Raw genomic sequence first — 25,389 nt, 5'->3', positions numbered from 1 at the left:
CAGTCTCTTAAAGCAACAGTGTCAGAAAACAACAGTGTTCTGGTTTGACAGCACACTCACGTTGCGTGAGTTACACAAATACAGTTACATTATATTTTCCTGATAATGACGGACTGCATATGATACCCCTTACCCTTTCCCTTACATAAATCATTCTGATGAAACTTCACGTACATGCTGTGGAGCGAGTCATTGTGACCTATTTGCATGGTAGTGACATCTGATTGGCTAAGCTATTGAAGGCTTTATCATGGGCACCACTTGGTAGATTGTAATGAGGCCGCAGTGGTATTTGTTCTGAGATCTTATTAGAGGTTCCTTTACCTAGGCTTTTCATTTGGAACCAGCATTTTCTGATTTTGAGTAATCTGTATTTACAAGAGCCTTTTGTATAAGATTACCTTCCTCATGCAGCAGATCAGTCACTTGCTTTTTCATGGTACTGCTTTAATTACCACTGTGAGGATTTGCACAGTATGTTACGTTAGTAAAGTACCTAGTTTTGTATATCTTTTTCTTTTGTTAGTTCGTTTTCAGCCATTCATTCTTTAAACGAATAAAGGATTTTATATAGTTTGTAACATTGACTTAACCAGATGTTTGTATCCTGGGACACTATCACCCTTCATGTAAATGTGCTTTATTTTGCTCTTATCAGCCCCTATTTTACTGCATTTAATCCTGTACTTCAGAATACTGTAATCTGCCAAGTTTTTAACCTGTAGTACTTTGTATTTAATCACATCCTGATGTAACTATCACTATTTAATCATATCCTGATGTAACGATCACTATTACCTGCTGTATTATTGAATTGTGGTTTGTCAAACTTGTACTTTACTTGAACAAAAGTTATTGTATTTCTTGCTCTTATTGTATTACTTGTATTGTAACGCTTGAAATGTTTTTGCTTACGATTGTAAGTCGCCCTGGATAAGGCGGGCGTCTGCTAAGAAATAAATAATAATAATAATAATAATAATAATAATAATAATAATAATAATAATAATAATAATAAGCCTTACCCCCTTCAGAAAAATAAAAATAAAACGTATTAAGAACTTATTAAACTTACATCTTGTAATACAGTGTACAGGTACTGTATATTATTATATCGAGCCGACAGACATTTTCTGAACAACATTGACATTGGTATAAATATGTATCCTTTTTAAAACCCCATTTTAAAAAAAGGTAAGGACACGATAAACACACAATTCTTAGCTGCCTGTCAAGATAATGACAGTAGGTACGTGTGACGTGGCAAATACCGGTAACTTCTCAGATCTGCCCTATAAAGCTCCCGTGAAAAATAACATTTTTTCTGAATGCGTGGTGTTTGAAGACTGAAACCTCAGTCGTAGAGCTGTGATGGGAGAGCGACAGCGCAGGTTACCAATAGCGAAATGAATCTAGTCAGGACCAGCTGTCAAGCAACCAATCAGAATCGCCAGAACATGACTTCCTCTGTAGGATTTGGAAGCTGTCTCATTCAGTAAATATACTGTAAAAGTACGTTCGCTGTGTTTGCCTTGGAAGTAGCTGGAATATTATTTAACCAGTTAGTTTATGACAAGGCATAAAAGGTGAGTTATTTTATTATAACACATATATACATGTACAGTTTCAGCTGTGCATTGTGACGGAGTTATTAATGAGATGGTACGTGTTGTGTTAGCTGGCTCTCTTGCAAATGCAGGTGTGCATTATTGCCTTTGGTCAGTGTTAAGGCTAGGTCATATTAGTACAGCTGCTTGTATCAGTTAGTTATTCTGTTTAGGTTTAACTACTGTATGTTGTTGATTCGAATCCAGTGGGTGCTCAATTTCACCGTCTGTTTTGCTGAATTTGTTTGTTGAGTGTGTTTTGTGCTCTATCATCATTAACCTGATGTTTTATACTAGTACACCTTTCAATTAGCAGTGAACAGGCAGGTTATATCGTGATAAATATCGTGCAGTCAGCCTTGTCCTCTTTAGCAATATGTTGTATTACCAATACAAATACAAAGTGTTCAGTGCGTCATGGTAATTTAATAATGAGTGATTGATTTGTAAAGTGCAAAATTCAAGACCGGTGTGATATTATTATTTGTTTATTTAGCAGACGCCTTTAGCCAAGGCGACTTACAGAGACTAGGGTGTGTGAACTATGCATCAGCTGCAGAGTCACTTACAATTACGTCTCACCAAAAAGACGGAGCACAAGGAGGTTAAGTGACTTGCTCAGGGTCACACAATGAGTCAGTGGCTGAGGTGGGATTTGAACCGGGTACCTCCTGGTTACAAGCCCTTTTCTTTAACCACTGGACCACTTCGGTAAGACGTTATAATAGATATAGAGAGAGAGAGGGGGGGGGGAGGGAGGGAGTGTCCAAAAAATCCACATGTACTGTGTGGAATATTGAAATTGATTTTAAAACACCATGCCCTATTTTCATAGGACTCATTGATAGCATCAGCTTGTTCATGATTTATCACATGTCAGCAAAAAGGAGGAGAAGAAAGAGAAGGTTGAATTAAACAAACTGACCCCTCCTTGGTGGGACAGGTGTACTGTGGTGTATTCAATTGATCCTAGCAGTAGCAGATCTAAATACTACCACAAAGACAAATAACACTTGAAACCAGGGTTACAAAAAACAAAAATCTAGCGCTGAGGGAACACGAAGCCACTTTGTGGCTTGGACCTTGGTTTCAGATGATGTTTCAGCCACTGCTTGGCACATCAGGGGAGGCGAGGTTTCATATGTAGAGCAAGGTTCCTGGAACCAGGTTTCGATACACTGTTCCTGAAAAAGTGGCTTTGGGTTCCCTCAGCTTTGCAGTAGATGCAAAGTTGTGTTTTTTTAGCATTTCTGCTTTTACAAATATGTGAAATGCTGTAAATCCGCCAACGTTTAGATCAATTGATCATCACACTGGTTGCATTTCATTACACTGAAACTCCTAGCTGTGAATTTCAGGATACTGTGTATTCTGTAACAGATTCATTGAATTCTTCTTTCCTGATATGACCATTATTATTATTATTATTTATTTCTTAGCAGACGCCCTTATCCAGGGCGACTTACAATTGTTACAAGATATCACATTATACATTATTTCACATTATACAGATATCACATTATTTTACATACAATTTCCCATTTTTACAGTTGGGTTTTTACTGGAGCAATCTAGGTAAAGTACCTTGCTCAAGGGTACAACAGCAGTGTCCCCTACTGGGGATTGAACCCACAACCCTCCGGTCAAGAGTCCAGAGCCCTAACCACTACTCCACACTGCTGCCCTGACCATGTGATAGATAGACAGATATAAGCACCCATGGTAAAACAATGTTAACCATGATGAGTTTATTTTTGTACTGGAGGCTGTCAAGGTCTGAGCACTTAACAGAAAAAAATATTGTATTTGCGTGCAGAATTGATGTGCAGATTAAAGATTTTGATTAATTAGTTGGTGTAAATGGGTTAAACTCATTCCATTGAAACCTGCTGAATAATGTTGTGTCGTAGTTTTCCATATACTTAACGAAAAACTGACAAAAATGAAAAAATGTGACATTTCAAAATCTAACATGAAATACTGTACTACTATGGTGGCTTGCAGTAGACTTTTGCAATATAATTTAGTAGTTTATTTGATTACATGATGTTAAATAAAATATCTAAATTATGTTCATATATATATATATATATATATATATATATATATATATATATATATATACCTCGTAGATTATTCTGGTGTTTTTCAAATCCTTTTATACAGTATATTGATACATTGTAAATCTCTGTAATTGAATACTTTTTGGCAAAATGGGTGTACAATTTGAAATAAATGTGAAACTGAACTACATGACTATAAAGTAAGAATATACTTTCTTTAGTAAAAATGTATGATACTGTAGTTAAATGACAAACCACTGTTTAGTCAAAAAGGCTTTATCTAGTACTTAACGTAGATTTACAGCTTTAATTAATATCATGGCAGAGTCATTGTCGAAAGGTGGTTTCTCCTTCCAGAGCCTGCCATGTCTAGCTCCCTCCTGTGGGCAGTGGACGTGTATGGGAGAGTGCACACCCTGTCCACTGCCGGGCAGTGCTGGGAGCTGTGCAAAGATGCACATCTGGAGTTCAAGCGGCTCACCTCGGTCCAGCAGTGCTGTTGGGGAATCGTGGGCGATCATCAGGTCTACCTGTACGTGCACTGCAGCGACGTGCCCATCAGGTGTCAGGAGGAAACCTATGAAAACCAGGTAACGACGAGAAGATGATTTAATTGAAAGTATCAACAAAATAATGTATCCTAAGCAATATATACAGTCATTTAAAAGTGGTACAAATTTGTATTTTAATAATTAAGACCAATATAAGAATCAATAAATAACACAGTAAAAACAGATACCCAGTTCACCTCAGATTATATTACAACTGCACTGAAGAAATGGGTTTTTAATAGGCGTTTACATTTAAACTGTCAGCTCCTCTGATGTTTATGGGGAGGTCGTTCCATAACAAAGGAACGCCTGTCCAAAGTCGCACATCAGAAGCAGGGAGCCACAAGGTAGTTCTGTGCACTAGATCTGAGACACCTGGCAGGAACACAGTTCTCCAGAAGCAGAGAGGTAAGCAGGGCAGGTGCCGTTTAAAGCCCTGTATGTTAACAAAAGGGTTTTAAATGTAATCCAGTCAAGACTCTAGCAGCTGCATTCTGCACTCATTGGAGACGATGAATACGCTTATGAGGCAGTCCAGCATACAAAGCATTACAGCAGTCAAGCCTAGAGGTTATACAAGCATGACACAGAATCTCTGCATCCCTTTAATTTAAGGCCACTGGGTGGCACTATTGTCACAAAATGTTTTCAATCTTTCAATTTTTTTTTACAGGATGTTCCTGCATGCCATAATAATAATAATAATAATAATAATAATAATAATAATAATAGAAATGCATGTTTCTCAAATTTTATCTTTTAAAAAACATTATAGGAAGAACAAAAGGGTACAGAAAAACTTTCAGGTGTCTAATTTTTTGCAGTGGAATTTAGAGTGTAAAGTGAAATAGCACCCTATTACAATGTGGGAAAAGCTGATAGAATAAATGATCCAGTATTATAGTGTACTGTTATTATCTAAGTAAGTAAATGTGTACCTAACCTTTACTGGTGCTTTTAATATGCAAAATCCACCAGATTTTTCAGTACTCGGGTCATTTAATCCTGTGGGTTGGCTATACAGTAATCCGTTTCACTCTATTTCCGTGTGTGTGTGTGTGTGTGTGTGTGTGTGTGTGTGTGTGTGTGTGTGTGTGTGTGTCTGGCAGCGCTGGAACCCTGTGGACAGATTCTGTGAGAAGTTGTTGCCAAGCGACCGCTGGCAGTGGAGTGATGTCACTGGCCTGAAGCACCAGACCCTGGATAGCTTCAGGCTGCCATCGGAGCACTGGGAGTGGGAGGCAGACTGGTACGTTGATGAGAGCATTGATGGGGAGCCCACAGAGAAGGGGGTGAGTGAGACAAACTAAATACCATTGACCTGAAATGCTCGTCGAATAAAAATCTCTAATGCAGCATTTCATTTTAAAGGGCTGGACGTACGCCATCGATTTCCCTGCCACCTACACAAAAGATAAGAAATGGAATTCCTGTGTCCGTCGCAGGCGATGGATCCGATACAGGAGGTACAAGTCACGGGATACGTGGGCCAAGGTATTCTCTTCCCTCTTCTTCTAACAAGATGACATGTAACATGAGAATGCTATGGTGCCTGTTTCCAAAGCTTCACCCCATGAGCTGTTTGGATTAGATACACCTTGTTCGGTATTAAGGAAACTGCTCTAGACTGTTTCAGGCTTATTTAATAGCCTTAAAAGGTTTCAAGAACACCAAACTCTTATCCATAAATGCAACACAGCGCCTCTGCATTTTGTATGTTACGCACTGGAACGATATTTCTGAGTTTAGTTTATGTTAAACTGTGTGGAATATATGCTATTCAAATTGAACAGCAATCCAAGTGGCCGCATTGCTGTTGGGGAGGTTTCATTTCCTGGCCAGGGATCTCGTCACCTCTTGGTGCACAGCTTACCCCTGTATGCCAAGCGCTGAACTGCTCTCTGTGTGGGCTCAGTGATGACAGCTGTGTTCCTCCAAAGAGTGAAACTGTCACCATGCGAAGGCGCTGTTGATTTAATCAAGCGCGGAGGGACTGGTTATATAGTTATCAAATAGGGTATCTTTCAGCACTTTCAGTATACCAGAAACAGAGTGAGCAAATTGATACCCCTTTTTTATATTTTACCTTTTTATAACATTACTGGTTAAAACAAAATGCTTTTTTATTACTTATTCTTGAAGTAGCTCTAGCTTTGAAGATGAATTTATGCCTTTGCTTGATCCTTTGTGTTTTTATCAGGATGGGAACAAATACAAAACTTGTTTATTATGCTGCGGTATCTTGCTCTTTGTGAGTCTGACTTGCTGTGAGAATTCATTTTACTTCTTTTAATCGAAACGCAATTGGCACGGAGGCTGTATAATTAAAAAAATTTAAATAAACTGCCCTGGGCCAGTAGCCACACAGGACAGTTTATACAATTAAAAATATAGAGGCAGCTTTTGCCAAAAAAAAAATGCATTTTCTGAACTAATATTTTGCCAATTTACAGCACTTATATATATATATATATATATATATATATATATATAATTAGTCCTGTAAATTGGCAAAATATTAGTTCAGAAAATGCATTATTATTTTTATTTAAAATATAAATTCATGCAATAATCTCTTTACAATATTCCAGTACAATTTTGCACCATTGTGTAATTGTGAAAGAAATGTGATTTCCATCTTTGTGTCTGCAGATCCCCTCTCAGGATGTTGGGCCTCTACCAGACCCCTTCAATGACATCAGCGCGGGGGGCTGGGAAATCACAGATGAGCCAAGGGGACGCCTGTCACTCTGGGCAGTCTCACTGCAAGGGAAGGTAAGACAAATAATAATCTTTTAGAATTTAAAAGTTGTACGGAAACTGTGCTGTAAAAAAAAAAAAAAAAAAAAAAACATTTGGAAGCAAGTGCATAGGCATTTTTTTAATAGATTGATAAACCCATTGTAACAGCATAAAATGTGCAAGAAACAACTAAAAAATGAACTCTTTTTCTGAAACTAACTTGTTTCTTGCTAGAATGATACCTTTTACAATTGCTGTATCGTTTTCAGAAAATATTAGATCTGACCCTGGAAAAAGCAGTACCAACACCTGACCACAAGAGGACATGATTAGATCACGTTTGAGTCTGAATGGCTCAAGGAGAGATGCTTCTGTGACTAGTGCTCTTAATTTTTACACAAGCTACAGTACCTATTCACAGCAGGGAATCCAGTCCGTACAGATTGCTGTCTACATAGCTGTCTTTTTTCCAGGTTGCCTCTGAGGACACTGTATAATGTGGACACGGAGATGGCATCAAGCACTAATAATTGGTTTTGATACAGCTATACTACAGTATATGAACTGATGTTATTCTCTTGTGTGTGCAGGTGTGGTGCAGAGAAGGAATCCACCATCACAATCCTGAGGGCTCTGTGTGGACAGAGGTCACGACCCCGGGAGAGGTGGTTCAGATCAGCTGTGGGCCGAGTGACCTTCTCTGGGCTGTACTGTGGGAGGGGCAGCTGCTGGTCAGAGAGGGGATCAGCAGAGAGAACCCTAAAGGTCAGAGCATACCCCTGGATTTGATTTGCTTCCTTGACCAAGCTGCCAACAGTACCAATTTCTGTTACAGTTATGTGACGTCCACCAAGTCAAAGTTGAGACTGCCAAACTCAAGTTGGATGTGAACGCGCATGTCTGCCGGAGAAAGGCTAATACATTAACCAACTATGATCCTGTGTCCGTAATTCCATATATTCTGCCCCATTATATATTTTGTTTGTGCCAATATAAATGTAGTTTCAGTATCTTTTGTTTAAATTATATTATATGTCGTTGTTTTTTTTTTTGTGAATACAGTAGCTGTAAAAATTATAGGTTTTATGTACAGTACCATGATAAATATTCCTAAGTAAGAGGCAAGTAGTAGGCACACCAATTCATTCTTGGTGAATCGTTTAACGAATTCATTATTTGTCAATGTGACCATTTCTAGGCTCTTCCTGGGTGGTGGTTGATTCCCCAAGTACAGAAGTTGGTGCAATTCACGTAGCAGTGGGCACTAATGTCGTGTGGGCCGTCACCAAGGACAGAAAGGTTAGTATGAAAATTGCATTGTTTATCTATTGCTTGATTTGACTGAAAAGAGAGGCTGTTCTTATTCTTGTTATGCGTGACATGTTGGTTTAATTTCATAACGTCCACACAATGAATTAGCCAAGAAGATTATTTTGTGTCTGTTTCAGGTGTGGTTTCGCCGGGGGGTAAACTCCCACAACCCCTGTGGAACGGGCTGGATTGGAATGGTAGGAGAAATGGTCATGGTGAATGTAGGACTGAACGACCAGGTAAGAGACTTTAGAAAAAGCAGAGGAATTATTCCGTTAAAAGCAATGAAGGTCAGCTGTTCTTTCCAGCCACAACTTGTTTTTTTTAGCAGACATCTGTATTAAGCAGTCCCTTTGAAGACCATTTATTTCAACTTTCAGGTTATAATTATTAATCATAATATTTATGCCAATTTTAAGTTTCATTTTTCATTGTGTAATTTTAAAGTTTAAGGTTTGAGATCCCGTAATATAAAATTAATTTCAACTCCCTGTCTACAAGACAGTGTCCAGTTGTAATCTGCTGTGTATTTCTGCAGTCCATACTACTGAATTTCACCCAGGAGTTGCAAGCATGGTAAAACATTTCAAAGTGGAATCATACTTTTGAAATTGTATTTTTGGCACTGCATCAATATACATCTGGAAACCGCATACTGCACCATATATAAGTACATATCGAGAAGCGTGCTCCTATGGTCTTTTTCTGTTAAAATTACATCAGGGCCAAGGGGCATATACAAGGAAAAGTGATATGGCCATATAACAAGAGAACCTGCTAGTTTTTTTTAATGGTTACATTTACAGTTCTGTTAGGTAATCTTAATGGGTCTGTGGGAGGTCCCAAACATTGATTGGTTGAGCTGGGTGGGAGCATTAATACTGTAGCTGTGTTACTAATCCTGTTTATCCATTAGTATGGCAAATACATTCTTTTTTTTTTCTTTTTTTTTAAGTATGGTTTGCCATTCATTCTCTAAACTTATATATAACTTCTCTAAACAGTTTCAAACATTTTCTGGCAGCTTTCCAGCAGGGCATTTAAAAATTGGAAAGAAAAAAGGGGGATAAAGTTAAAGGCTTTAAAAAAACAGTCGGCAATAAGCTGTAGTATAAAGATTTTTTTTAAGAGCTGAAAATAAAAATACATGAGGTAGTGTTGTCAGAATTTGAATTCCATTTGGGACACTCCTCTTCACTAAAGGGTCTTCTTGTCTGTGTCTCACACCAGGTGTGGGGAATCAGCTGTGAAGACAGAGCTGTGCATATCCGTCAAGGGGTTACGTCCAGCGAACTCAGTGGAAAGACCTGGAAAGCCATTGTTGTAGCTAGAGATGAAAACAGGTCCCACTCTGAAACCGCCAACAGCCTAGTTAGGTATCTGAGTTTCACAAACCTATGACAAGTGTCATCCCATGCACAAGCAACAATCTGCAATTTTAAGGATTGTTTTAAGGACTGTTTTGTATGGGGCTTTTTAAAATGTATTTATTACTTAATTAAATCAGTTTTAGTTTGTGAAACTGATTTAGAGACTATTTATTAGTTTAATCTAATGTTCCAAAAGCTGATCTAATCTGCAGAGTCTTGAATGTTTTAAAATGTAGGATCACATTCTTTCTCCTCCCCCCCCCTCCCCTTTCAAGTGCCGGCTGCTTTTTCAGCGGGGAGGTGAGGGTCCAGTCGCAGTCATCTTGTATGAATGACACAGAGTCATCTTCTGAAACAGAAAGGTCTCAGGCTGCACAGTCCACCTCGCCCATGCATGCTGATGCCATGAAGCGTAGAATCCCTAAAGTGACCAGTGACAGCTTCATCTCAGAGCTGGTCTCCGACAAAGAACATAAGCCAGGCAGGGACGGGAGGGATGACCAGGAGGAGGGGGCACCCCAAGAACAAGACCAGGAGAGTGTCCCCCAGGAGACATCCATCAAGCTGCTCTCACAGTCCTCCAGCCAGCTGGGGGCCCGAGACTCCCAGTGGAGTAACGTGGATTTAGAAGAAGCTCAGACCCCCTTGGCAGCTGCAGCTTCAGACACCACAGAAACTTCCAGCCTGTCCTCGGTAGCTACCTACAACTTGGAGGAGCAGTATGGGGTGGACGAGCACCCTCTCTGGGCCTGGGTCTGTGGAGGGGGCTGTGCTGTGGATTCACACACCCACTTAAACTGGTTCAGTGCCTCGACAGGTAAATACATTGCAGATGTTAAAACGTTTTATAAAAAATATAAACAAATATCAAGGGTCTAAAGTCATGTGTTTATGCAAAGAGCTAGTGTATATACCTATGTGTATATATGATTTATTGGCATGGCTGTTGTAGCAAAATGGAGCTCTGTTTAGCTTAGACATCCCAGAAGATTTTAGACACTTTAGCCTGTAAGTAACAGTCACATGATCAGGATGGCCTGCTCACGTGGAAGAGTGCAGGTCTTGGTTTCAGAAATTCAATCACAGCTAAGGCTGAACATCAACTGAATGGGAGAAAGCCTACTACAGTGTTCCTCTAACCACTTTGGAACATGAAGTGGTATATTTAATATAGTGTGTCAATTAACGTGCTGAAGTTCTTTTTCTGTTTTCTAGGCACAGTAATACAGTAGGTCTGTTTGCAGTGTTTCCTGTCCCTGGCAACAATGTCTCTTCTGTGCTTCAGGTGTGTCCTCCTCTGTACAGTCCATGTCCCTGTCTATCACCCCGGCACAAACGGCAGCATGGCGGAAACAGATCTTCGAGCAGCTGAGCGAGCGGTCCAAGAGAGAGCTGGAGAATTTCAGACATTATGAGCAAGCGATTGAGCAGGTACAGATACTCTTCTACTGTATATGCAATACGTAATATTCAAAGCTTTGAAACTTTTCAGCTAAATTCAAGTCAGCCTATTTGAAGTGTTTGTTCTAAATTGTGCTTTTGACTCCCTAATTTAGGTTGGTATGAGTCTGAGACTGCTTATTTTTTATTTAGACATTTTAAACAAGGATATTCTTGGAGGAGGGTGAGAAAAACACACATTTTTGACCATGGAAAGACAAACACAAGTTAACAAATAAAGTAGAGTTAATTTTGTGGTTGAGACTTATTCAGCTCAGATAACAGGTTAGTCCAGTTAAAAGGAGCTTGGTAGGAAAAAAGGTGTGTTTTAAAATACTTCAACATCTTCAAATGTATTGTTTTTTTGTTTCAAAGATATACATTTTATCTAAATGTTCCACTCTCATCTAAAGTGTGGAATGTGTCTCTTAAAGCCATGGTGTCAGTGGGTGAATGATTAAAAAAGTTGACAAGCAGCATTTATTGCTTTTTAAGCCATGTAATAACCATTTCATTTCCCTGGCTTAGTCTGTGTGGGTGAAGAAGGGCATCATGCAGTGGTGGAGAGACTGGAAACCCAACAAGTGGATAGATGTCCAGTTTGCCCTGGAGCAATTTTCAGGGAGCGACGGCAATCGAGATGGCATCCTCTTCATTTACTACACATTCAATGACGAAAAGAAGGTCAATAATAATAATAATAATAATAAATAATAATAATTAGTAGTATTATTAAAAATGAACAGTGTGCCACAAGGCATAGATTGAAAAAGTATATATTCAATGAAGGAAAGGCTACATTTCTGGGACATGCACTTAAAACTGTATTTAGCTGTGATCTAGGCATTAGCTGTTTGATTCAGATCCATATAGTTTTACCTTAGCATTGTATGATTGCGTATTTAATTTATGGATGAGGGGGTGTCCCGTATATCCCCACTCCACCCCTCTACCAGTTGTGACTAAAACCTAATCTATAGCTCTGAGCATTGACAAAAGCAGATTATGATATTAATATTGCTTTTAAGGCTGCTGCTGATGTTTTCCATATATTTACCTGTGTCTGCTGGAAAAGAGAAGAGGTTGTTTGGCCAGACTGGTTCACTGCAATATATGGTGTCTCCAAGGGTCTGTTTATTGTATATTCAGGGCCTCATTTTGTGCGTTTAGTAACTTAACCTACTGCAGCTGTCAACAAGCTTTGTTATAAATATTTAAAGCGGTATTTTTCCCCCCTTCCGCAGTACCTCCATGCATTTATAAATGAGATTACTATCCTGGTCCCTGTTCTCAATGATACAAAACACACGTTCGCTGTCTATACACCGGAAAGGACCAAACAGAGATGGCCAATACGACTGGCTGCTGCTACCGAACAGGAGATGCACGACTGGGTAACTTCTATTTTATATTAACTTCCATTACTTCAGGAGTTATAGATAGGGCTCCTGCTTTTATTCATTTCATTTTCCGGTGCTTATTTTTAGCTATTTTAGTGAGTTTTATGTAAATCTTTTTTTTCTGGGCTTTTGCCTTTTATATAATGTATGAAATTATTGTTTTTGGTTACTTGCCAAAATTCATGGGCGCTTTTTTTTTTTTCTCTGTCACAATATGTATAGTAACTCAACAGTACTTGCAGACTTAAGTTGTACCTTATTTCCTTTGCTGTCTTCCACAACAAAATCCTTATGAATTAGTCATTTAGCAGACGCTTTTATCCAAAGCGACTTACAGAGGATAGGGGGTGAACTATGCATCACAACTGCTGCTGCAAAGTCACTTACAATAGGACCTCAGTTTTACATCTCATCCGAAGGACGGAGCACAAGGACTTGCTCAGGGTCACACACAGTGAGTCAGTGGCTGAGCTGGGATTTGAACCGGAAACCTCCTGGTAACAAGCCCTTTCTTTAGCCACTGGCCCACTAAGCCTCCTTACGTTTCAGCACAATTTGCAATTATGTTTTAAATTATCCCTATAACTAATATTGCTTTAAATCCTGTGAACAAGTCGCCTAATTGTAATTTCATTTTAAATCTCACAAGCAGAGTCTCCAATAGAAATGTAGGTATTTGCAGCCACTCAGTAGGTGGGATTAAAGTATTCAGAACGAGTAAAAGAAGGAGGGACATTGCCCAACTGCAAGTAGTTTGTTTTTGTTTTCTTGATAGTAGGCTTATTTTTTTAATGGGAAAGGGGTGAAGTCAGCTTGAATTGAGTAACCATTTCCAGTGTTTTTCCAGTGTTTATTGGCTATGCACCAATGTCACTTATCTGGGGTGTTTTATGGTCATCTTATTGGTTAAAACTGAAAATCAGAAGCCCTAATTACAGAGGCATAGAGACTTGGCTCTGCATAAGCAGCAAACTTCACAATTGTATTGGATATTTACTGGTACAGGAATATCGTTTTATAATGATTTATTTTGCCCCACAGCTTGCCCTTCTGAACTTATCCTGCTGTGATTCAAGAGGGATCCATGGTCCTCCTTCTAAGCAGGCGATTTGGTCCACTACATGCAAGGGTGACATCTATGTTTGTGAGCCCGCTCCGAATCTGGAGGCGGTTCCCTATCCATTGCCCTGTGATCAAATGTAAGTGCCTTATGAGTTCACAGACTCGCTCTGTTCCCCTGTGTTGGCTGTGTTCACGCTGTTCTGGAATTCTAAACGTGATGTCACAATGTACATGGCTATCACTCACTTCAGTTTTGTGCTTCAGGTTTTGGAGACAGATCGGAGGGCACCTGCGCCTGGTGGAAAGTAACAGTCTGGGAATCGTATGGGGTATCGGATATGATCACACAGCCTGGGTGTACACTGGAGGCTATGGAGGTGGTTTCTCCCAGGGTAAGTTTCTGTAAAGTTTTAGTCGCTTTTGAGTATGATTACAAAAAAAAGGATTGTAAGTGGTTAATTCAGGGATGTTCCCATTTATCTCCCCAGGGCTAGCAAGCAGCACTGATAATATCCATACACAGACAGACGTCAAGAGCGTTTACATTTATGAAAATCAGCGCTGGAATCCAGTAACTGGCTACAGTAGCAGGTCAGATGTTGCAAATTGTGGAACCACACATTTTCATAATGAACTAGAGCTAGGGCTTTTTGATATTTTAGATAATGACATAATGCCAGGGTTTCCCTATTTGACGTGTACATCATGTGTAGATCATTAACTGTGTGTTCCTCTGCAGAGGTCTTCCCACAGACCGGTACATGTGGAGCGATGTGTCCGGTTTGCAGGAATGTACCAAATCAAGCACTAAGCCTCCATCTCCACAGTGGACCTGGGTAGGTCTGTCTTCTTTTCGCTTCTCTGCAGACCTAAATGCTGACCTTAATTAACGGTTTTTATCCTGGACCCCCCTCTGGCTGCAGTGGGTGTTTATATCACTCACCTGTTAGTATCATAGGATAATCAGTCACACAAATATATTGGTGTTTTAAAAAGGAACTCAATTTGAATGCATTCTGTGTCCTTGACAGGTGTCCGACTGGTGCATTGACTATAATATTTCAGGTGGGACTGACATGGAGGGCTGGCAGTATGCTGCTGATTTTCCAGCGTAAGTCACATCTGGTATACCCAGCAGCTGTTTGTTACACTCCTGTAGTTTTTTATTTTATTTGCAGAATGTTTGCTTATCTACTCTTTAAGTTTGACCTGCTGATTTTGTATGCGTTTTTTTTGCTCCAGTTGTGTTTCTTGTCGTCTTTTAGGACCTATCACGGACACAAGACGATGAAAGACTTTGTGAGGCGGAGGCGCTGGGCAAGGCAAGTCAGTGGAACTACTCCTTATGCCAAATTGCTTTGTTTATTTTTAATTTGTATAAAACTGTAATGTGAAGTTCTCCTAATTTATAGCATTTGCATTTCTTTTTAAAATTTTGCTCGTGTCATACTAAACTTCCAGAATTTTTATGCAGGGCACTTCTTTTTTTATTTAATTTTCCTTACAGGAAATGTAAAATCACCACGACTGGCCCATGGCTGGAAATTCCTCCCATCACACTGTGGGATCTCACCATCCTGCCCTGCTCCTCTCAGAGCTCCGTGGAGGAGGTCTCACTCTGGGGCATCAGCAACAAGGGAGATGTCCTGTGTCGGATTGGAGTGACACAGCAGAGCCCTGCAGTGAGTCTCTGATCCTAGCCAGGCTGCCATAGTGTTTAAAAACCTGAAGTTGATTTAAGGAGCCCAGTGTTTTAATTTACCAATCATATCAAATTGTCAAATTGGTAATTGGAGCAACTATTAAACCTCTTTTGAAAGCACAAGATTTCTGGATTACTCGGGCAACCTCATTAATCGTAACTTTACCTTTCAGGGTACCTCCTGGCTTCACATTGGGACAGATCAGCCCTTCAAGTCTATCTCCATAGGCGGTGGCTACCAGGTTTGGGCGATCAGCAGAAACGGATCGACGTTCTACCGCGGATCTGTCTCTGCTGAGAACCCTGCAGGTAACACATGCACTCTATCTTTATCTGAAGATAAAAGAATGTACACCCCTCCCCCTGGTCACCTATGAGAAAATGCAACTCACAATGCCAATGCTTATATTGACATCTCTTCTGACCTAGAATGTAGCAGACCGGTATTTAAAGCATTTTTGTGATAAAACCTGATGTAGTGGTCCTCAGTTGACTTTGTGTCGAATGTCTACAGCATGTTTTTTTTCTTTTGTTTACAGGAGATTGTTGGTACCACATCCCCTCTCCACCCAGACAGAAGCTGAAACAGGTGTCGGTGGGGCGCACATCTGTATACGTTGTGGATGAAAACGGTATGGACTTCACTTATTATTTTTTCTTAGCTGTTATGGGCTTCACACTGTAAAGCTTGATACAAGCAGCACTTAAATTTTTCCCTATCAATGTACGAATACTTCTGTTAGCTGATAATAACTATAGGAATTACCTTTGAAACTACACTTATATTTTCACAGAATTACTGACTTAATTATCTATAGGACATGGGCATTAGGCATTAACACTATAAAACTGTAGATTTGTTAATTAAACATTATATCTGTTTTGGTTGCTGTCATAGTTACAAACCCTAGTCAAGTCAATACAGTAAGACTGTTCTGTATGGAGTAACACAGTTTGGATCAGAACAAGGGAGAGAAATGGAGTTTATTACCTTCAGCTTTGAAATGCAATGTTCCTTATTCTCCTTTCCTCTGTACCTGTCCAGGTAACCTGTGGTACCGCCAGGGCCTGACCCCCAGCTACCCGCAGGGGTCCAGCTGGGAGCACATTTCAAACAACGTCCGCAAAGTGTGTGTGGGACCTCTCGACCAGGTGGGTGAAGAGTCTCTACTGATTCTATGTAAATTTCCTTTATTGCATGTAATGCATGGAAAATGTAACCGCGACAGTCACAGTGGTCTTACTGGAGGCTAGTGTATGTTATATTTGTGATCTGAATGAGCAGTCAAAAGCCCAGTTACCAAGTTGCAGGTGATGATTTAGTGCAGTACTTGTTAGACGCCTGGCCTCAAGTTTCAGCAAACTGCAGATCGTGCTGTCAGAAGACCATTATTTAATGATTGCAAAATAAACCTTGGGAGAGAACAATGAAGCACAAGAGAGAAATTGAAGCACTTGGTATAAACAGTCCCATAAAGCACTCTAGTTTCATATTATCTTATTTACAAAAGTAGGCATATCTCTTAAGAAGCTTGATTATACTGTTTGACTGTTTTAAAATTGTACATATACAGTGTTCAGACCAGTCACTTCTCAGCGCTATTGTGAATTGAGACAATACTAAAATCAAAGTTAATCAGTTTAAATACCCTTGTGTAGGTAACACCTATAAAATATCTCAGTTTAGACTAAAGCCCATACGGAAAGGGTGTGCTACCTGTGCTGTCTAAATACCACACGTCTTCTCTAGACCTGAATTATTATGCAGATTAACAGTAATTTGGTGTACACTGAAAATAGGTATCCAGCCCTGCTCTCTCCAACTGTCCTGTGCAATTAATCATAAATGTGTCACTGAACTGTGACTATTTCACTGAGGCCATTATTAAAGAGGATGCTCGCTGCTGTTTTCTCTAGGTTTGGATAATTGCTGACAAAGTTCAAGGCAGCCACAGTCTGAGTTGTGGCACTGTATGCCATCGGGTTGGGGTGCAGCCAATGGAGCCTAAAGGACATTCATGGGACTATGGAATGGGAGTAAGTCAGCTCAAAAAAAGATGTATTTTAATACAGATAGGAGTAATGTTTTGTTGAGCTTGTACAGCATATTTTTAAGCAATTTTCTTGATCCCTTAATCACATGAGACCAATAAGGATCTGGCAAAACCTTGAATGTTATGGAACCTCCTCCCTTTTTTTGTACTTCTAACTGAATTTTAAGAATAGCATAACCGGCTTCTGTGTTGGTGTGGTGTGTTCTTCCAGGGTGGATGGGAACACATTACGATAAGAGGGAACTCCCAGGAAGCCCCCAGGATTGTCATGCCAGTGCCTGCTGAAAGTACTTTGGAAAAAAGTGGCCGTGTGGCAGAGGAGGGCGGTGGAGATGGGGGCAGGACCGCTTCCATCAGCTCAGTACTCGGTGTCAAAGAAGAGGAACTGAATGGGAACGCTGTGAGTTGTTAGCCTGCTTCCTCTCTTGTCCCTTGTGTACCTCTTAACATGAACTTCTCAAAGGTTATTCCTTCCGTCCTTCATTACTTCACAACTATGGAAGACCACCTGCCCATATTTTGCACAACTTCTTTACATGTGTGTGTATGTGTGGTTTTACATCTCTGTGTTAGTGCCGTTTTTATTCTTTCTATGTCATAGACAGGATTATTTCAGTGTATTCATCAACATCTTGTTGTGTTTTCTGTTACATTGAATATTATTACCTAAAATAAGTCCTAAAACGGAAATCAGCATAGATGAATAAGGGTGAGAGGCTGCTAAGGTCACAGTCAAACGAGGCATTGCGACCAAAATGTAAAACTGCAACAAGTAATTCCAAAATGAGATGGAGTATATTTCTGTGGTGTGAAAGGAATATTGAATGAATTAAGAGTAGGTAATCTTTTTCAGCTCAGGAGGCTGGCTTTGGTCACGTGAACTGTGATATTTCTCTTACTCTGGTGTGCCACTAAATACTGTAAGATATATCACTGTTCCTTCTTTATCTCTTTATCCTGGCTTCCAGACTTACAGGAGATGTAACTTTATCCGGTTTGATAAGAAAGAAGGCATTTTAAATGCTTGTAAGAGGGACCCACCCATTTTATAGCCCCTGGGTGTATTTTCTGACACACCTAGGCAGGGTTTTTTCAGTCTCAACACTTGCAAATGAAATGTTGAAACCAATGCATTGGCCGTTTTCTTCCTTTGTACAGACCCATGTGCTTCTTAAAAACAAATAAGTTAGAATGAAAGTATAATCACAGATCTCCAATCTTTACTACAGCCTCTTTATCTAAACACATTATTTAAAAAAAAAAATAATAATAACTAAAATGTAGCTGAAATATTTGTGTTTTTTATACATTGTTTAATGATATTGCAATACTGATGTTTACTTTCATTCTGTTTCAGTGTTTACCAAAACAAATTGACCGGAAGTTTAAATAAAACAAGTTTGTAATGAATGAATATATATATATATATATATATATATATATATATATATATATATATATATATATATATATATATATATATATATATATATAATGTATAATATATATACACACACACACACCGAGCATCATAAGAAACTTATCACTATTATAATGCATTTATTTTCGAAAAAAGTAAGGTATATAAACGATGGACATTGCCGAAATGTTTTGAGTGACTATGACTGAAGCATATGCACTTAATATGCACTTGGAGTGATTTCAGCTGTTGAATTGCAAGCTTGAATAAAAGCAATAAAGAAAATCACAGAAAAAAAACAATATGCCACGTCTGTCAAGAGAGCTCCGCCTTCGTGTAATCGGCATGTTGGAGACTGGACTAGGTCAGCGTACTGTGGCTCGCCGTTTTGGGTGCTCACAGCCAGCGACTTCAAACCTGACCAGACGGTATAACCAGACACACTCTGTCAATGACAGGCCACAAACTGGAAGACAATGATCGACAGATCATTTTGCAGCATCTTCATGATGTCAGTTGTTAATCAGCACAATAAAAAGTCACTGCACCTGCTTTAAAACAGAGTTTGTAATTTTTTTATCACATTTAGTGAATTTTATCCAAATATAAGTGATAAGTTTCTTTTGATGCTCAGTGTGTGTGCGTGTGCGTGTGTGTGTATATATATATATATGTTTTTTACAGGAATACAGTTGTATGCAAGTCATGGGTGGCACCGTTCCTGCTTCTGTTTGCGACTGGCAAAAAACGGGCAAACTGTGGAAAATGATTTTAAAGAGTTTAATATATTTGTCAGACAAGTATTTATTTATTGTTTAAAGTTTAAATTATTACCTTTTTTATTTTCAATATATTGTCAAATACTCTCTTGTTTCATATGGTGCTTATATTCCTTTATAGTTTTGGACAATATCAGATTTATAGATCGGTCAGTCCTGTTTGGCTGTTGAGCATAGAACTACTAAGAGAGCAAAACTGGTCATGTCCCCCAACCCCCCCCCCCCCCCATGCACCCAAATATTCACAGGCAATGTCAATTCTCTTTAGAGCTTGAAAAATAGTAACTTTAGTATATAACAAGCTGTACATTCCAAACACACATGAAATGTGAGTTTAAATAAATTAACTGGTTCAATTGTTTTAGTTTGTTTTTCTTTTTTTGAAAGCTTAAGATTCACAAATAGATTGTAATAGATAGACTGTTAACTATACTGTAAAAACAAAATATTAAAAAAAAAAAAAGAAAGTGTCAAGTACTGTATTGTGCTATGTAAACTTTTCCGGGAAATAAATGCATGAATGATGTCTTCTCAATAAACATTGTTTAGTGTCCAAATGCTTGGCATAAGCTCTGTACAGTTGGGGCGAGTGATCGAATGCAGTTGCATGTGATATTTCATGGGTTATTTGGATGTTTATAATGTTGTTTCGGTTGTTTTTTTGGGGGGGGGGGGGTGTTCAGCACAAGTAACTCAAAATAATACAGCATCATTTTTGTGAAGATGGACTAAAGGAAAAGCAGTTGCATTGCAAGATACACAGTAAAGCACTATCCACAGCCAAAAGGAGCAGTTCGCTTGTCGCAACAACATTAGTTCAAACGGATTAATGGCAGGTGAATAAAAGGGTGGGGGGTTACAGTACAGGAAAATCCATTAATGGCCTTTGCCATGTTTTAAATTTGCATTATAAAATCTTCATTTCTGGTGCACAATAGCCTCCTTAATGCACACAACCAATTACAACAGAGGAACTTTTGTTCCAGTGGAAACACAACAAAAGACACAAAATGAACATTTAAGGATCCCAACACTCTCACACTGGATGTCTTCTTAGGTTTTATTTTCCATTTAGAAAACAAGAGGTGCAAAAGTTTAGGATAATTGACCATTTCCCTTAATTAAAAATGTGATTTAAAAAAAAAGGTTACATTTAAAATATATATATATATATATATATATATATATATATATATATACACACACACGCACACACAGTCGACAACAGAATATGTCATTTCTGTATTTAAAAAAGTCAGCCTTAAAAAATAAAGGTAAATTCTGAAAATATATATAATTTATCACAATGCAGTAGTTTCCAGTAATGTATATGCTAAAACCTTTCAGATACTTTGCATATGTGTATCTCTGAACTTCTGTTCTACCTCTATGTATATACAGAACTTTCAAAACCTAACTGTGTTATTTTATAGCTGTTTACCTAACATCAGCACCTTGCCCTTTCGATGCTATAGCTGTAACCAGCCACACTAAATTCTGTATTCAATTTACTGCTTATAAATACACATGAAGTTCCTGTCTGGGGTTATACAGTGGTTCTAGGTTTATAACATCAGAGAAGCAAACAAAGACTTTCGGATTAAGCAAATTGGTTTGAATAGTCTGGGGTATAATATATTTACTTGCTCATTGTCCACACTAATTTGTCATTTTAAGAACCACTGTTACATTTTTTTTAAGGTGGATAACAGAGCTGGAAAATCTCATAATAATGAAACTTAGTTTGACAGCATCCTTCCCTGTATTTTGCAATTGTTTGTCAAAGAACAGCTCTCCTGGGAATTTTGGAGACACAAAATAACACATCGAAAGACAACAGGATTTAAATCTGAACTTTATTGGCCATCAGTTACACTGTGACCCTGGCAGCAGAACAACTAAAATGCAACCACGGCTAACTTTTCAACTTTTCAATTATTCATTTTGCATTAAAAATATAAAGGAGTAATCTGATCTGCCCATGCAAATAAGCCACAGCTGGAATTCATCCATGGTTATTCCCAGTGCTGTAAAATAATCTAAAATGATCCAGCTGTGGTATATCCTGGCAGGGTACAGGCTACTCAGCCCCTAAGTATGCTTGTTATGCTGTAATTTCTATGCCTTTAGATTCTGATAACAGCACAAACATAGCAAATCCAATAACATATTTCATAATATAAATGAACTCAAGATCTTCACAATGCAATACTGCACTAAAGTTTATTGTCCACATTTAGACACATGTTGTGTTAATCTTAACCCCTTTTTTTATTTAGCAGAGGCTGCTATTGCCCATTTTGAAAATATAAACTGGTGGGTGTTGCATTTATTCTAAAAGGTGGCATGGCCAGTGAATCACAGAAATTAGATTACAGCATCATTTATTGGCATCACTATTATACTTCAGCGGGGCTGTATAATGCATACTTGGCTCATGGAGCACCATGATATGGCACAGTATTTGGAGGGCAACATGCAACAAAACTAACATTTTTAGCACGAAAATACTTAAACAGTGTCTAATTATTTTCTACTATTTCATCAGTTTCAGTAATCTTAACCTATATAAAGTAATTGTTTATGTGTTATTCAACTGGCGTCTCTGTAATTATCTGCAGGTTTCAACTATAGGATCATGGTGAAGCAGGTTATTCAGGGCCATCCAATATCACCTTTAATATAACAACCTGTCACAGTTCCAAAATCTACCAAGCAATTCATAATTGAATGTGTTTCTGAATGGGTCTATCTGAAGATACAGCATCTTAAGATACCATTGTTTCATGGTTTTATATCAGAACTTTAATATACAGTACATACAAATATAACTGTGACCTTGGGTGCAGGAGGGCTTTGTTCCCATTGTGATAAGGCTGCAGAAAGTCTTCATATCCTAAAGAAGTAATTGCTGAAAGATACCTTCCCAAGGTTGGCACAAAAAGCACATCTGTCTTTAACTACCTTCTCTGAAGCTGTGGATCTGTGTAAGGTAATTTGATAAGCTCCCATCGTCCTCCTCTTCAAGTTGCTGCTGGTAGTGCTGAAACAGTTTAGATGTGTTTGACGACTCTTCGCCCTCTGCGTGCGGCAAGCACCCGCTTGACATACCCAAAATAATGGCAGTGAGGGATTTGATGTAGTTGTTGGCTAAGGTGAGGGTCTCAATTTTCGATAGCGTTTTCTCTGTCTTGACGTGTGGTATTGCCTCCCTCAGCGCCTGAAAAGCGTTGTTCAGTTTGTGCATCCTCTGCCGTTCCCTTTCGTTGCTTTCCAACCTCCTGACGTTTCCACCCTTGACACCCGGGTACTGCTTCCTTCTGTTGGCGCTCGAGGCCATGCCGTTGTCGATGCTTTTCTTTCTGCTTTTCCCCCCGAGGTTCAGGGACTTTTCCGAGCCCTCGTGGTCACTGGACGCGGGTTCCATCTCCAGCTGGAACTCCTGGTCATTCTCCACGGAAGTTTTGCGGTTGCGCTTAGAAGCTTTTCTTTTGGATTTCATGTTTGTTTTTGCCTGAAATGAAATGCACCACCAACACAATCCAGTGTAAGAATTTGTAACAGGGAGTTTCACAAGGTGATAAAAATACAATCCACCTGCAACCCAGAACAGGTCAGCTCTACAAACTGCATTAAATGTCCTACCCCAAGAGGTCCCGGTAGAATTGATTACAACATTATCTAAAATAAATAACTTCTGAAATTCTGCAGTTAGACACATATCGTAATGAAGTCTGCTTTGCGTAAACACAAGCGCCTGATTATCATATATAAACATTAACTCAGGCACAAAGGACTGCTTTGATGCCTTCATAAAGTAATTCTGTATGGGAGGTTTCCATATTTACCTATACCGTATCCTGCTAGAATCAATTCTTCAACTAGCTTAAAATAGTGAGAATATATGGTTGAAATTCCACTTTGTCGAGGCCCAAATACAGGTATAAAGTCAGTAAATAATAATAATAATAATAATAATAAATAATAATAATAATAATAATAATAATAATAATAATAATAAATAATAATAATAATAATAATAATAATAATAATAATAATAAATAATAATAATAATAATAATAATAATAATAATAATAATAATAATAATAAACATGCATATTGTAAAACTATGCCTTATAGTCTCTTTTTTTCTAATACATCACTATCACCAGATTTTGAAGAAAAATAACTTTTAAACATGTATAATATATTTATTATATTCGCTTATACCCGTAGCTTCTGTTATTTTCCATAAATTAGTGTAATGAAAAAGGGACTTTTCAGTCGATTATGTATCTCCGCAGCAAATAGGCTACTGACACTTTCAGCACGTCTTCCATTTAATATGTGGAACTTTGCTTACCTGAAAATAGTGAAGAGCAGTCAGAGTTTGTCAGTTGAGATTATACTGTGTGCTACTGTAAAATGACGGATGATTGCCCTGGAGAAACGGGACACCTGTAGCCGTGTTGCAGTTTTGTTGCTTCAGCTGGAGTTGAAAGGCGAGGGCTGATAACTGATCAGTGCGAGACACAGAGTGCACCTACCTGTTACTGTGGGTTGTACACGTACGTTTAACAACGGCCAATCACAGTTCGCTTATTGTGATCCAGAAAGTAGGCTACCGCTGTACCAGATCTGGTCAAACATCTCGTTAAAGGGACGATCTACAATTATGCATACAATATATAACAATTGTTTGGAGGTAATTCATTGGTAAAGGTTAGCGTCACTAATTTATTAATTACCAAGGGCTCAAAATAGTGTGTGGAGACCTATTAGCTTGTTGAGATCTGACTGTGACACAGGTAAATTCTACCACTGTTTAATAAAGACGCATTCACACTACAACGTGTGGCAAAGTGATAACTGATAAGCTACCTTTGTGTACTTAGCCACCAAAACGAAAAATATCTGTTTTTAGGAATGCAGTGTTGGACAAAATAACATTCAGGGAAACCAAATCCCTGTTCAAAAATGAATAAACAACATTCTCTTTTCCTGCAGGAGCTTGGCTTGTTGTGTTAAAAATGATCATTATTTCTGTGCCCCCCATTTGTCATGCACAATGGGTTATGTTGACACAACCCAAGTATCACTGTTGGATTGCACACTGGGCAGATTCATTATTCAACGCAGGGACCGAAAAAAATTACCAACTGTAAAAATAATCCAGGTATCAAAAGTTTTAATCAAAAGTTTGTCTAATACAGCTACCACTCGTTTTTATTTCTTCATTTTCTTCTGATTATTATAGACAAATTAGCGATCATTTTATGTGCTCTGTGCAAGATTAAAGCTGCCACTATGCGCATGTGTTGTATGCTAAACTGCTCTGGGAACGACTGTGCTGAGCAATATTACCTTTCACAAATAACACTTCTGCAGTTGTAAGGTTTGTTATTAGTTTTTTTTCAGATGTACCACTAAAGATTAAACAAATGTTCAAACTGGGGTAGTTTGCATGGTTAATTGCTTTCCAGTAAAGTTGCTCTTCCAGTTACTCTTTCGATTATTTGCATTGGGTACATTTGCATATATCTACAGGGTGTACTTGTTCTTAAGTGTGTGCATGGGTTTGGTCATGTTGATTTTTGTTGTTAAAAGATTAAAAAACAAAGCTATAATTTGTAGACTGAAGTTCACATTGTAAAATCCAACATTCGTGCTTTGTGTGTGCTTGAACCTTTCCGACTTTATGGCTTTAAATATTAGGCCTTTCTAAACTAGGCAGCTACTCAAAAAAAAAAAAAAAATGTAGAAACACTATATATAAAAAAGGAGAGTACTTAAAAAAGGATTGTTATTTGAAAGATGTTAGCAGTCTAGTACTGCTAGATATATTTCCTGTTACATTCCACCCAGCTCATCTGAAAAGTAAGAGACAA

The 25,389-nt window shown here is 38.5% G+C and overlaps 2 protein-coding genes across 3 annotated transcripts; one reads left to right on the top strand and one right to left on the bottom strand.

Annotated features, from left to right (window-relative positions):
- Window positions 1–1,393: 1,393 nt before the first annotated feature.
- tecpr1a (tectonin beta-propeller repeat containing 1a) lies at window positions 1,394–20,064 on the top strand. Of its 2 annotated transcripts, XM_034051719.3 has the most exons (26): window positions 1,394–1,586; window positions 4,028–4,260; window positions 5,331–5,513; window positions 5,593–5,715; window positions 6,874–6,996; window positions 7,554–7,728; window positions 8,162–8,262; window positions 8,412–8,513; window positions 9,505–9,650; window positions 9,920–10,461; window positions 10,930–11,075; window positions 11,613–11,768; window positions 12,329–12,478; window positions 13,526–13,683; window positions 13,811–13,938; window positions 14,035–14,137; window positions 14,286–14,382; window positions 14,578–14,657; window positions 14,812–14,868; window positions 15,054–15,228; window positions 15,422–15,557; window positions 15,788–15,880; window positions 16,294–16,400; window positions 17,166–17,285; window positions 17,514–17,702; window positions 19,407–20,064. In XM_034051719.3, exons 2-26 carry the CDS (start codon window positions 4,036–4,038, stop codon window positions 19,539–19,541), a joined length of 3,750 nt encoding a protein of 1,249 aa, XP_033907610.3. In that variant the 5' UTR covers window positions 1,394–1,586; window positions 4,028–4,035; the 3' UTR covers window positions 19,542–20,064. The 2 variants fall into 2 exon arrangements, with proteins under 2 accessions (XP_033907610.3, XP_058851887.1); XM_058995904.1 differs by lacking the exon at window positions 19,407–20,064 and having other exon boundaries at window positions 1,396–1,586; window positions 17,514–18,572.
- A 648-nt stretch (window positions 20,065–20,712) lies between these two features.
- bhlha15 (basic helix-loop-helix family, member a15) lies at window positions 20,713–24,378 on the bottom strand. The gene is made up of 2 exons (XM_034051648.3): window positions 23,865–24,378; window positions 20,713–23,015 (listed from the first exon to the last, which is right to left on the bottom strand). Exon 2 carries the CDS (start codon window positions 23,001–23,003, stop codon window positions 22,458–22,460), a length of 546 nt encoding a protein of 181 aa, XP_033907539.1. The 5' UTR covers window positions 23,004–23,015; window positions 23,865–24,378; the 3' UTR covers window positions 20,713–22,457.
- Window positions 24,379–25,389: the final 1,011 nt, after the last annotated feature.

Source organism: Acipenser ruthenus, chromosome 22 (genome assembly GCF_902713425.1).
Source record: "Acipenser ruthenus chromosome 22, fAciRut3.2 maternal haplotype, whole genome shotgun sequence".
In the NCBI taxonomy this organism is placed as follows: Eukaryota; Metazoa; Chordata; class Actinopteri; order Acipenseriformes; family Acipenseridae; genus Acipenser; species Acipenser ruthenus.
The sequence above is the reverse complement of the archived record's forward strand: the minus strand, read 5'-3'. Positions and strand labels throughout refer to the sequence as shown.